We start from the raw sequence: 12,653 nt of genomic DNA on the forward strand, positions 1-12,653 counted from the left end.
TGATGTTTCCACCAATGTGTTTGTAAAGTATCTTACCTTGTTTTATAACTTTCTTTATTCTGTACTTTTAAAAGCTTCATGAAACTAGTGCCTCACTGAGACATGAAATTTGAAGTAACCTACTACGGTCACTCATATTTGGCTCCAGATTAAACTATCTCTTACCCCCTTTGGGGGAGAACCTTAAACTGCGAGCTAGCTAATACTTTCATAGTAATGCTGAAATGTGTCTGTAGATTACTGAGAATGGTTGTTTGTATGTCTTGCTAATATTGACAGCTGTTCTTTCTTTCAAAGATCTAAGCCTTCAATTTTTTTCCTTTCTGCACTAGCTTGAGTTTGCGCTAGGTGAAGCTGTGATGGTGCCCACTGCAGTTTCTCCCCAAAACAGACTTATTATGAAGTCAATATCATAGGTCTACATTAGTGTATCCCTCACAGTGGGTTCTGGAAGATTCTAGGATTCTCAGAGTGTTCTAGGTAGACAGGAGAGGCCAACAGAAATTGGGGAACACTCTGATCAACTGAAACGTCTCAGAAGGACAAGCCCTGTCTACGTCTCCAGTAGCTTCCTGTGCTTCCTACTTGTGCTCATCCTTAGCAAACAATTTTGCATTTGTAGTTCCGAGACTTGAGTCCGAAGATATTTCTATTACAGAAAGCAAGATACGAAAGTGTCTGTGGAGGGTTGAATAACTAGGAAGGAAAAGAATGAGTACAGAAATGACATGGGATAACACGGACAGAACAGCAGGTGCTCACATTCAAGCAGGGGAGGCCCCAAACATACAGTCTGCCCACAAGTTGGATAGTCCTTGTTGTTTTCTGATGTTTAAAAGAATTGTTGCGTTTCCATGCTTCAGAGATAAAGTGTGTCATATTTTTTAACTGTTTCGTAGATGTATTTGTAAGGTTAAGCAGACCTGCTTCCATTCAGTTCGTAAGGGTTCTTGTTTTTTTTTTTTTATTTTAAACTTGGAACAGATGGTGAATTCAGCTCAGTGTTCTCTGCATGTTTTAGGATCATGTTTTCATTGCTAACCTGTTCATGTGATGTCGTGCTATCAAAATTCATGACCTTAAGGCAGTCAAGCATTCGTGGTCATACCATGTTTCTTTTCAGTGCTGGGATGCATTACTATCACAATATTAGTTTTATTTTATTTTTTAGTGATCATGAGTGAAGTTCATTCTACCCCCACCTTTATAGTTTTACATTTTCATCAAGGATTTGCTCGTCCCATAAGAGGACTTAGGATATTCACTTTTCCAAGCCAGTGATAGGAGTTTGTGTATGGTTGAAATTTCTTGTCTCTTAACATACTTGAGTAACTATTGATTAAAAAAAAAACTTATTCTCGCTTTGTTTGGCTTTGCTTTGGGTTTTTTTATTTTGGAAGCATAGTCTTGCTATGTAGTCTTGGTTAGACTACAACTCACTGTGTAGACCAGGCTGGCCTTGAACTCACAGAGATCCACTTGCCTCTGCCTCCCGAGTGCTGGGTTAAAGGCATGCCCCACCACTGCCTGGCTGGAGAGCCCCTGAACCATGAAACCCACTACTTTGTACACTAACTTAAAGTTTTCATGCTAACAAGAAGAGGCAGCCTACAGCTATCCATTTCTCTTCAGAGAGAAGGTCCAGCCTCTCTGGTTTTGAGTTGAGGGACGCAGAGACTCCAGATTCCAAAGACATATTTGTGAATTCTACCCCTCTCGGGTTGCACTTCTGTAGGGTGCGTTTTACTGGAAATCTACTCCTTTATTCTTGATCTTGAACATTTCTGTGTCTCATCTTGTTTTTCCAGATTTTATTAGTGAGAAGTGTTGATTGGAGTTAGTGACCTTGTTCATTTCCACAGGCTCTGCCACTTATGTCTGCTCATGTCTGCCTGAATTGCTTACAATGTTGGAACACTCCCAACCAATAGTGACATCATCTGATTTTGTCACTCTGGCTTATGAGTCCCCTAGTGTTTTTATTGCTAACTATGACAATGAATACTTTATTATCTCAATGGGGACAGAGTAAAAGAACGTTAATAGGGGTAAGAATGACTAAAATTTGTTGCATTCGTGTATAAAACTGCCAAAAATATACATTTTTAAATATATTTTAAACTTGTATAAAGAATAATTACAATTAATTAATTAATTTTAAAGAGTTTGGAGTGGTGGAGTGGTAGTACAGGCCTGGAGGATCTCTGAGTTCGAGGCCAGCCTGGTCTGCAGAGTGAGTTCTGAAACAGCCAGGGCTACACAGAGAAACCCTGTCTCAAAAAAACCAAAAATAAGTTTTAAAAAGAATAACTATTGTGAGGTAGAGAGAAGGCTCAGTGCTTAAGATATAGCTCACTTGTTGCTCTTGCAGAAGACCCAGGTTCAGTTCTCAGTTCCCACCCACGTGGAGATGCCTTTCCATTCTCAATGTTAGGTGTGTGTGTGTGTGTGTGTGTGTGTGTGTGTGTACTCTTAAATAGACTTGCCAGTCATTGCATGGTGCTTCTCAAATTCAAAAACTGAGCATTGTGGAAGGCGGCTACAACCACCTCAGCTGCATGCCATTACAGCTGTTTGCCCCCAAACACCTCCAAGCCCGTGGCACACCTTCTTCTTGTTTCTGTCCGTCAACCTCTTTCCTCTCACCAAGGGTTTCCTCTCTGCTCTAGTTTGTAGGTTCCTACGTGTTCACTCCATCCATTCACTATCGCCCTCATGGTTCCTTTCCTAGCCCCTGACTCCTCAAGACTTCCTCCGGATTGCCTGTCAGATTGAATCAGCCTTTCCGGTTCCCAGTGCAGAGGGGCCTAGCTTGTCTTTATGTCACATCACATCACAGGTCTGCAGGAAGCCAGAAAATGACCGTCCCTTCCCTCAGAAGTCAGCTGTGTGACCCTACGCCCGCCATAGCTCAAACTTAACCACGCTGAAACTGAAGACTTGACTTGCCCACCACAGGCTGGTTCGCACCTTCTCCATAAAGGACACCACCCACTGAGCGTCCAGCCGCAAGAGGTTGTCCTTGCTGCTGCTCGGTCTCTTCAGCCCAGCCATGCATTTTCATTCCTCAGATCTGATCGGTTTTCCCTAACACAGATCCAAAGCATCCGTTCTCTTCATTTCTGTTAACACAGTTTTCTCCAAGAAACCATAGATGCTTTGTCTAAATGACTAGCCTTCTGACAGTGGCCATAGCATGTCTAGTCCTGCCGTTCAGTCCACAAGGGCTCCACGATCATCTCATAAATTGGTCAGTGTTCATTATAAAAGGGTTTGAGGCTCCGGGTTCGTTCTTGCTCTCTCTCTCTCTCTCTCTCTCTCTCTCTCTCTCTCTCTCCTACCTATCTCTCCCTCTCCCTTGTTTAGCTGACTCTTGCCCATCTGCCTTCCTCCGTGGTATAAGACAGCCCAATGCCAAGCTCCACCCAGGCTCTTGAAATCAACCATCAGAACTGCAAGCCAAATCATTCATCCATCCATCTCTGTGGCACGCCGTTGAAACATCACACAGCAAACTAATGCTCCACAGAGCAGTAGTGATCATCTTGAAACGCCAAGTCCAGTCATGAACATCCCTCAAAATCCTCTCCAGCTCTCTCTTTTAGAATAAAAGCCTTTCCCTCCCTCCAGGTCCCACAAACGGCCTTCCTAACTGACCCAAGCCAACCTCTCCAGCTCTGGCTCAAAATTCTTCTCGCTCCCACAATGCTCCGGCCTAACAACCTTCTGACAGTGACTTGAGACCCTTGCAGGGCCTCTGCTGGTCACGTGACTCTTTGCTCCCCAGCTTCTTAACCAGTTTCAGGTCACAGTTGACTCTGGCCTTTTTTAGTTATCCTGAGTGAAGAGAATCTCACCCAATTCAAAATTATCGCCTCAGTTTGATCTGCTTTCCCATCTTTCTAACTCCCTGGGAAGGAGACGACAGAGAACAGAGGAAAGTCAGAACGGGAAACAGGAAAAGAAAACCTTCAAACAATAAGACTAAATCCCAACACTAGGAAGATAAGCAGTCAGGTGTGGTGGTGCACACGCTTAATGCCATCACTCAGGAGAATTCTCTGTGAGTTCAAGACCAGTCTGTCCTACATGGCAAGTTCCAGGACAGCTGGGGCTACATAGAGAGACCTTGTAAAAAAAAAAAAAGAAAGAAAGAAAAAGAAAGAAAGAAAAGAAAAAAGAAAGGAAAGTGAAAGACAAAGAAGATAAACATAAAATTTTTACCTTCCAAAAGAAAGAACTACACTCTCATAAGTTTTCAAATAAATGCAAACAGTATACATCTTCAAAATAAATATCCTAGCTACTTATTTCTATGTGTTCGGTGATGGCTACTAACTCTCCTACCTAGGAGGATTGTATAAATCGACTCTCTTTGAATTCTAGTGAATTCCACTAGTTTTCAGAATTTAGCAGAAACACTGGCTCATATTAGGAAGAGCCATTTGAGAAAGTCCTGCAGGGCCCTCAGAAGAGCTGCTTTATTTTCCCTGGTTGTACATTTGTGTAGCAAGGACCTAGGACACGTTTTAAAATAAAACAACTCTCTCCTACAGCCTTGACTACAAGAGGCGTCCCTTTCCCAACAATAGCCCGGCCCTCTGGCCCTTCTTTGTCCTCCAAAATGCTGCTTTGTAAATCACAGGTGTTTGTGGGCAGAAAGGCCATCGGAGGGGAGTTCATTGTGAGTTCTTTCTGTCCCGCTTGTTCTGAACCTGTTCAGGGAGTGCTTGTACCACACACCAAATCTCCATAGAAATCAAGAAACAAGAAGTTTTCTGTACCCCCGCCCAGCAGCCGCACTATGACATTAGTTTCGACAGCTCTGTGACCCGTATTGTCCCAACTTCATTCACTAGTCTCTTTTTCGCTTTCTTTTCCCATTGCTTTTTTTTTCTTTTTAAAGCCTTCATTGGCATTTGGCATTTTTTTATCTACTGTAAAATAAAAAGGAGAAGGATGGCTTTTTTAAAAGCGCTCTGTGTGACAGTTATAAAAGAAAAAGAAAGCTATCTGCAGTTACTGTAGCAATGGTTTAAAGGGGGTGGGAGCACCTGCAAATCAAAGAAAGATGCAGTGGCACCGGCGTCGGACGCCCCCCTCTTCTCTTAAAGTTATTTCGTGGCCATTATAGAGTAGGCCGGGCAATGAATTTATGTGACAGCTATGAGGTACGGTATTAAAATTGTGAAGAGTGCCTAGCAGTTTTCATGCCCTTCCTATAAGATAGCCGCAATTTGCCACACAGCGGTGAATAGAGTACAGAAGGGGGGTGTGTGTGTCAAATGAATGGGAGCAGGGTGTGTGAATGGGAGGGCTTCCCAGGAGGGGTAGTACCGTCGTCACCAGAGAGTGATTTATTTTTGAACTTCCAGAAGGGAAAGTCCCGAGAAGTAGCAGCCTGAAAGGCCCTGAAGCATTGGGGATAGGGGGTGGGGGCGGGACGGGGGCGGGTGTCTTTACACATTTGGCCATGCCAGTGCCCGTTCTAGAAGCAGGGATCAAGGCTGGGCTGTGGTAAACCCATTCCTCTAGTCTGCCCAGATCAACCATGAAATGCCAGCAGGGAGTAAAAGTGGTCCCTGCAACTGCAGGATGGGAGAAAGGCAGAGGGTGTGTGTACGGGGGAGGGGAGATGGTGGGCAACCTGGATCCGCTTGGAGACAGTTCGGAGAGGGAAGAAGCGCGCTGGGTGTGCGATAGGAAAACTTCAGATGTGGGGATTTGGAGAGGGCATTCAGGATTTAAAAAAAAAAAAAAAAAAAAAAAAGAGGTGAAGTGACTGCAAAGGACAGGGGGCGTGCCCAGGGCTCCTGGCCCCACCCCAGACCCCTCCCCCGACCCCTATTAGCATGCGGGCAGCGCGGGCCACGGGGCGGGGGCGGCGCTGTGGGATCGCTGCGCTGGGCGCTTTGTGGGCCGCGCTCGCCTCCACGGGGGACCATCTGCTCGCTGTCAATGCATCACCTGCTCGTCTGGGCCGTCGCCCGGACAACCGGGGGCGGGGGAGATTAAGGAGCGTGTGCGTCTTGGTGTGGGTACGGGCGGCGGGGGCGGGGCGCAATTCTGTCGCCTCTACCCCGGGGACTGGTCAAGCAGGGTGGAGGGGGATGACGACCACCGGGGACGATCGGACTCCGCTGCTTGCCGCCCCACGGCCCCTCCCGAGAGCCACCCCCACCAGAAGTAGCTGGAGTCTACAGAAGCCAAACAGCACAGGGTCCCTCACTGAGCAACCCACCTCCTTGGTGACCAGACCAGACCCACGATTTCCTCTTCTACCTGTCTACCTGCAGCTGCAGAGGCCCTATCCTGTGCTCACCGCAGACACCTCCAAGCGAGCTGGTGCCACACAACCCACCTCTTCTGGGCATCTCCGGGCGCGGTTCTGATAGCCCCTCAGTCTCCGGGCAACCACAATGGGGCCAGCATTTCGAGTAGACCCTGCCCCGCCCCTGCCACAAAAGTCACAGAGGGCGTCCCTGTCTCTCCTCCGACAGTCTGCTCTACCGCTCAGCACCAAAGCCTGGGCAGGCCTTCAGCTTAAGAATATGAGCGTCACCTGCTGATCTTTTGACAGAGTTGGTTTTCCACGTATTCCAGGAATTAAGAAAGGAAGAAAAAAAAAAAAAACCTGCTGAAGTCCCCTGCCAATCCAGGCCTCTCTCCCTTGAAAAATTTCAAGTTAAAAGGATAATGACACTGTAGCCAACAGCAGGGGGCAGAGCAGTGCTGTATTTGGGAACAGGGCCCATTTCCCTTTGCCTTAGAGCCACAGACTGACTCTGGTTTAGAAACTCTCAAGAAATTCTGTTCCAACCATTCCAGGATTTAGCTGCTTCCACAAAGGTGGTTCACATATGCAACTGAGCAGAGAAAAATCTATGAACCCTGCAAAATGTTCCAAGCACTGCGTCCCAAAGCCGAGGGCTGGCATAGATTTGCTTTTTATCTGGGTTTTGAATTTGGGCTGGGGTGGCAGTGGTTGGGTTTCTGAGATAGGGTTTCACTGTTTGGCAACGCATACTAGCCTCAAGCTCACTAGCCCGGTGTAGCACTGAGCACTGTGTAGCTTAGGCTGGTCTGGAACAAGTGCCCCAGCTTAGGAATTAATTACCCACACATGAGCCTGCCCCAGCTAGTTAAGCTTTTGTTTGTAGGTAGTGCCTAATTTAATGTGCATGCCTGTGTGTGTGTGTGTCCTCACGACTATAATCCCAGCATTTAAAAGAAAGAGGTAGAAGAGTCTCTGGGTTCCAGGTCAGTCTAAGCTAGGGTTCAATATACTATCTCAAAAACAAAACAAGACGAAAAAGAAAGTTGAAACATGGGTGACACCGGGCTGTTTCTCCCAGAAGCACTGAAGTAGGCTAATAAGTCATTTCAAAGCTCTGGCATGAGTCTCAAGATGGCTCCAGATGACAAAGGGACCATAGGGCTGCTTGCCACAGACCCAACCCAGAATCTGGTTCACTGAAATGGGTGACAATGAAAACCAGGTGCCAACCAACCAGAGGACATAGATTTCAAGGTTGGAATAGCAATACAGTTCACCATCAAAGCAGACGTGGAATCCCAGCTAAGCCAGGTCCCTGGAGTGCAACATTTGGGGTTAAAACAATCACAATACAAACACTGTTCTGTTTTTTGCTATTTTTAGTTTTCTTGGGACACGGTCTCACTGGCCTCAAATTCAAATTTGGGCTAGTCTCAAATTCTCAGGCATCCTCCTACTTCTGCCTTCCAAGTGCTGGGATTGCAGGAGGTGGCTACCAGCTACAGGGCAGACATAGTGATCCTCAGGGCACGACTTAACCACAGTGACCAGACACCTCGGGCCAAGGCGCCGTCACTTGGCCTAACTACCTCCGGACTGCGAGCCACTGCCTGCAGACTAGACTCAGACAGACAGAGGGAAGATATTGGCGCGGGGGGGGGGGGGTAAGTTTTGCTCACAGCTCCTACTATGTAGACTGTTTTCTAGTTGTCCAGTTATGGGACATTTGTCTATAGAATAACAGCAGAAAATCGATACTCGGCATCTACACCAGAGCTCTAGGCTGAACTCTGCGCCACCCCTACCTTCAAACCCACCTTCTGTGTGAAGACCTTTGAGCTGAAAAGAACTCTATCATTTAGTAGACCTTATTCCAGGGCCTGGCAGATATAGAGATATATAATATAGATATAGGTATATATGCAAAGGTTTGCCCGCCATGCTGTTTGTTTGCTTGGTGGCTTTGCTGTGTGCAGACTGGAAAATCGCTGAGCTATACACTCCCAGCCACAAAGTTCTTAATTTAGCAACTCAAACCCACTTCCTAGAGTTCAGCTTTCCAAAAAGGAAGAAATCGATCTTTCCAAATCAACTATTTGCATTGAAATTATTAAACTATTTACTTCAAATTTTCTCTTGTGTTCTCTTCTGTTTTCCGTTTCTCACAGAGCCTCTATTCCTTGTCAGAGTTTGTTATTGGCCATTTTCGCCTCCTCTAACTAAAGTCTGTCAGCAAGTACGATTTCTGTACAATGCCGTGGGTCAGATTAATTTTGGTTTTTCTTGATTCGCTGTCACTGTGCAGCAAATGACAGGCCTAAGGATGCGTTCCTGTCACTGAACCTCCAAGCAAATGACCCACTAACGGATCACTAACGTGTAAGACAAGGGTGAGCTATCAAAGTAGCTGTGGCCTTGGCAAAATAGATAAATGTGAAAAGGTGTACAGACCCGCTCAAAAGATAAAGACAATTCAACTTAACCAAAACTACCTCAAAATGTGACTCATAAAGGAGAATTCTGAGGAGCAAGCATTCCCTTTGTTATGCACAACACTTCAAATATATAGAATCAGGGTTTGTTGTGGAATATTTGTTTAACTATGCAAAGGTGTGCTGCTTTTGTTTATGTAGCGACGCGTGTTTATTTAATTGTATAAAGCTGTGTTGCTGTTTTACCTTGCCTGCCTAAGGCACCTGATGAAAAGTTGAAGGGATAACAGTGAGGGAGGAGTTGTGGGTGGAACTTTGGGGCAGGGAGAGTAAGTAGAAGGAGGAATTTAGGCTCAAAGAAGAAAGGAAAAAGACAGACACGGAGGAAGCAGGAGAGGGACATACAGAATGGAGAATGGTAAAAAAAAAATCTGGAGGCAAAACATAAATAAATAGAAACAAGTTAAATTAAAAGAGCTAATGGGACAAGCCTAAGCTAATTAATCATGATTAATAATGTCTCTGTTTTTTCATTTGGAAGCTGGTTGGAAGCCGAAAGAAAAATCCAACTGCAAGTGTTCTCTCTGATGAGAGAGAGAGAGAGAGAGAGAGAGAGAGAGAGAAAGAGAGAGAGAGAGGATAGATGGTTGGATAGATAGATAGATAGATAGATAGATAGATAGATAGATAGAGATAGACAGACAGAGATAGATAGATAGATAGATAGATAGATAGATAGATAGATAGATAGATAGATAGACAGAGAGAGAGAGAGAGATAGATATGATTGGATAGATAGATAGATAGATAGATAGATAGATAGATAGATAGATAGATATAGATAGAGATAGATAGATAGAGATTCCATCACGTACGTATGAGAGGTTTCTTCAATAGACTTATTCCATAGGGGATACATAGCCCAACAATAGTTTCTTGCACAGTAAAGAGGCTGAGTGCCCAGTACTCCGATCAGCCCACAAAGTTGAATACCTCTGCAGCTCCAATCTGGCCCTGAGGATCTTAAGAGAGTCACCGATGTTCAGTCCCTGTTGAAGGCCAAGGAAACTGGATTCTGATGTTGGAAGCAACAGCAACAGCCACAGGGTAGACACACACACCAGCAAGAAGACAAGCAAAACAAACCACTGCTATTTCCCCAGACTTCTTTGTAACTGGGCTGCTGCTAGGAGAGCCCATCGCTGTGGTGGGGGGATGTCTGGTCCCCTCAATCGATCCTTCCTGGAAATGCTCCCTCACACACATCTGGTCCACACGTAGCAGTTTCGTAGCTGATTCCAGATCCAGCCAAATCCACGGTTAAGATCAATGCCTACGTAAGGCATCATCGCCACTAGGAAAAGAGTTTGAGCCTCATTATTCTACCTGAATACAAGGTAAGACATGGCTGAAGTGGACAGGACTCCTTCAGCCTCTCAGAGGTGTCCCTTAGCTTTTCGTGCACAAATATCACTCAGCTGCAGCTCCTAGAGTGTAGCAATAAGGAGAGCTTTTTATCAGTAACAGACCTCAAACCCCAACCTTGTGTCCAGCAGGTAAAGATCCCTCTCCTTGCTGAACCCCTCACTGTTTACTATAGTATTGTATAGTTAGTATAGTACACAATTCTCTCTCTCTCTCTCTCTCTCTCCTCGCTCCTCTCTCCTCTCTCCTCTCTCTCTCTCCTCTCTCTCCTCTCTCTCTCTCTCTCTCTCTCTCTCTCTCTCTCTCTCTCTCTCTCTCCTGTAATCCCAGCACTGGGGAAGCAGAAGCAAAAAGATTGCTGCATCTTTAAGGACAGCTTGGTCTACATGCCCAGTTCCAGATCAGCCATGGCTATACACCAAAACTCTGCTAAGAGAGGGGGCAGGGGAGAGACTGCAGTGTGATTGACATACTTGGAATATATGGAAACAATAGAGTTTAACTATGGACTACAAACATGCACGCAAGTAGCTGTGAGGTCATGGGGTGTAGATGAGCTTGATCATAGTCATGATTTTACAAAAAAAAACAAAGTACATGAGCAGATCACACGGTACACTTTTTGCTAGCTAAATGTATTGCTGCTGAGCTACGTTTCCAGATCTTGGGGATTTTCAAAATTGTTTTTTGAGAATTTTGTATATGAGTAACTACATCATTTCCTGCTCCAAACCCTCCCATGTACGCCCTTCAAGTTAATGACTTCCTTTTCTGTGATTATTGTTACTCCTATATAATGTATATACATGTATGTATGTATGTATACACACACACACACAACCTATTGAGTTCATCTTGCGTTGCTCTTATCCCCATGGCTGACTACTTGGACAACTGATCGGGACTTATCCCTGGAGAAAATCAATTATCTCTTAACAGCCACCGACGGCCTTTAGCGCTTCATCTAGGGGTGGGGTTTTGTGAAACTGCCCCATCCCCCTGTTGGCGTGTCATCCCTTACCCTGACGCCATCTTGTTTAGACAAACATATGGTAGAGATCATGGGTGCAATGTACCTGTCATGACTAGAAGCCCCGGATCTTAGCTGGTGTCCTGATTCTCCGGCTCGTTGACTCTTTCCACCTCAATCCCACAATGTTCCCTGAGCCTGAGGTGTAGGTGATGTGTCTGAAATGGACCCACTGGGGATGGGCACCCCAGGGTCATTTACTCTCTGTACTTTGGGCAGCTGTGCATTTCCGCAGCGACCTCCAGAGGCTGTGAGGAGAAGCTCTTTGGCGAGGGTAGGAGCAAGAGTAGGAGCTATGCCTACCGGTGTAGTCCTTGACTTTCTGCGATAGCGCCTTCCCGTTGTACCTCAGGCTGACTTTGATTTCTCTAGGCAGCCCGGGTTGGCCTTGAGCTCAGCCATCCCTGCCTCTGCCTGCTGGGCGCTCGGATTACACATGTGTGCCGCCGGGCCTTCGCTTTACACATTATGCTTATAACTTCTGAACTTGTCAAATATTCCCTAACACCTCTGGAGGAGGATTGTTTTAAGCAAAAACATCACAATATAAATAAAAGTTCAGGATATATGCACTTAAGAATCTGTGTGAGAAATTCATTGTGACCAAAACATGATCATGGAGAAAAGAAAGTTGGCTTGGAAAAGTGTTGAGAAAGGCTGTAACTAAGAGACAAGAGCGGTAGTCTGTCTGGAAGATCAGACAGACTTTTCAAAAGTGGAATGGCATGTGTTTAAGCAGAATCTTAAAAGAAAAGAAGAGAAAAGTGACCAGCACGGAGCCCAGTTTGCTTTCCTGTTGCAGGGGCAGATACTGGCCAACGCCAGGGAAGAAGGGATTTGTCTGATTGATAGGTCACAGCCTATGAGAATTTAAGGCAAGGAACTAAAGCAGAGACCATGGAGGATGCTGCTTGCTCACTTGCTCTTCATGACCTGTTCAGTTTGCTTTCTTGAACCATCCCAGGCCACTGGCCCTGGGGTGACATAGCCCACAGTGGAATGGTTCTTCCCACATCAATCATTAATCAAGAAAGACAGACACGCCCATAGGCCAATCCGGGGGCGGGACTTCCTCAGTTAACGAATCCCTCTTCCCAGCTGGCTCTCTCATATGTCAAGTTGATAAAAGTGACCAGCACAGACTTACTAGTTGAAGAAGAAATCGTGCCGAACACCTTGTCTCCTGCCTACAGCCTCCAACAGGAGCTGCTGGGCCCCCAGTGTGTTCCTTAGACTACTGAGTACCAGGATCAGGACAGTTAGTCCTCGTGCAGTGTTACACGAGCCGCAAGGGTGAGGAAAAAAGCCAGGACAGGCAGAGTGCTACTGAAACTGTCCAAGAGCAGAAGAAGGAAGACTAACGAGATCAGCAGCCCTGCTGTGAGAGCTAAAACTCTCTGAAAGGAAGGAACCTTAACTGAGAAAATGCCTCCATAAGATCTAGCTATCAGGCATTTTCTTGGTGATTGATGGAGAGGGACCAGCCCAT

At 45.7% G+C, this 12,653-nt stretch overlaps 1 protein-coding gene across 1 annotated transcript in view; it reads right to left on the reverse strand.

Annotated features, from left to right (window-relative positions):
- The window catches only part of CUNH12orf42 (chromosome unknown C12orf42 homolog), a 95,315-nt gene extending 92,257 nt beyond the window's left edge, over positions 1-3,058 (reverse strand). The window contains exon 1 of the mRNA XM_041676238.1: positions 2,971-3,058. Within this exon, the coding sequence (XP_041532172.1) occupies positions 2,971-3,058 (88 nt within the window). The remainder of the gene's footprint in view (positions 1-2,970) is intronic.
- Between the last annotated feature and the right edge of the window lie 9,595 nt (positions 3,059-12,653).

The sequence above is a fragment of the Microtus oregoni genome, unplaced genomic scaffold, assembly GCF_018167655.1.
Source record: "Microtus oregoni isolate MIOR12 unplaced genomic scaffold, Mior012 000001F_ref0000356, whole genome shotgun sequence".
NCBI lineage: Eukaryota > Metazoa > Chordata > Mammalia > Rodentia > Cricetidae > Microtus > Microtus oregoni.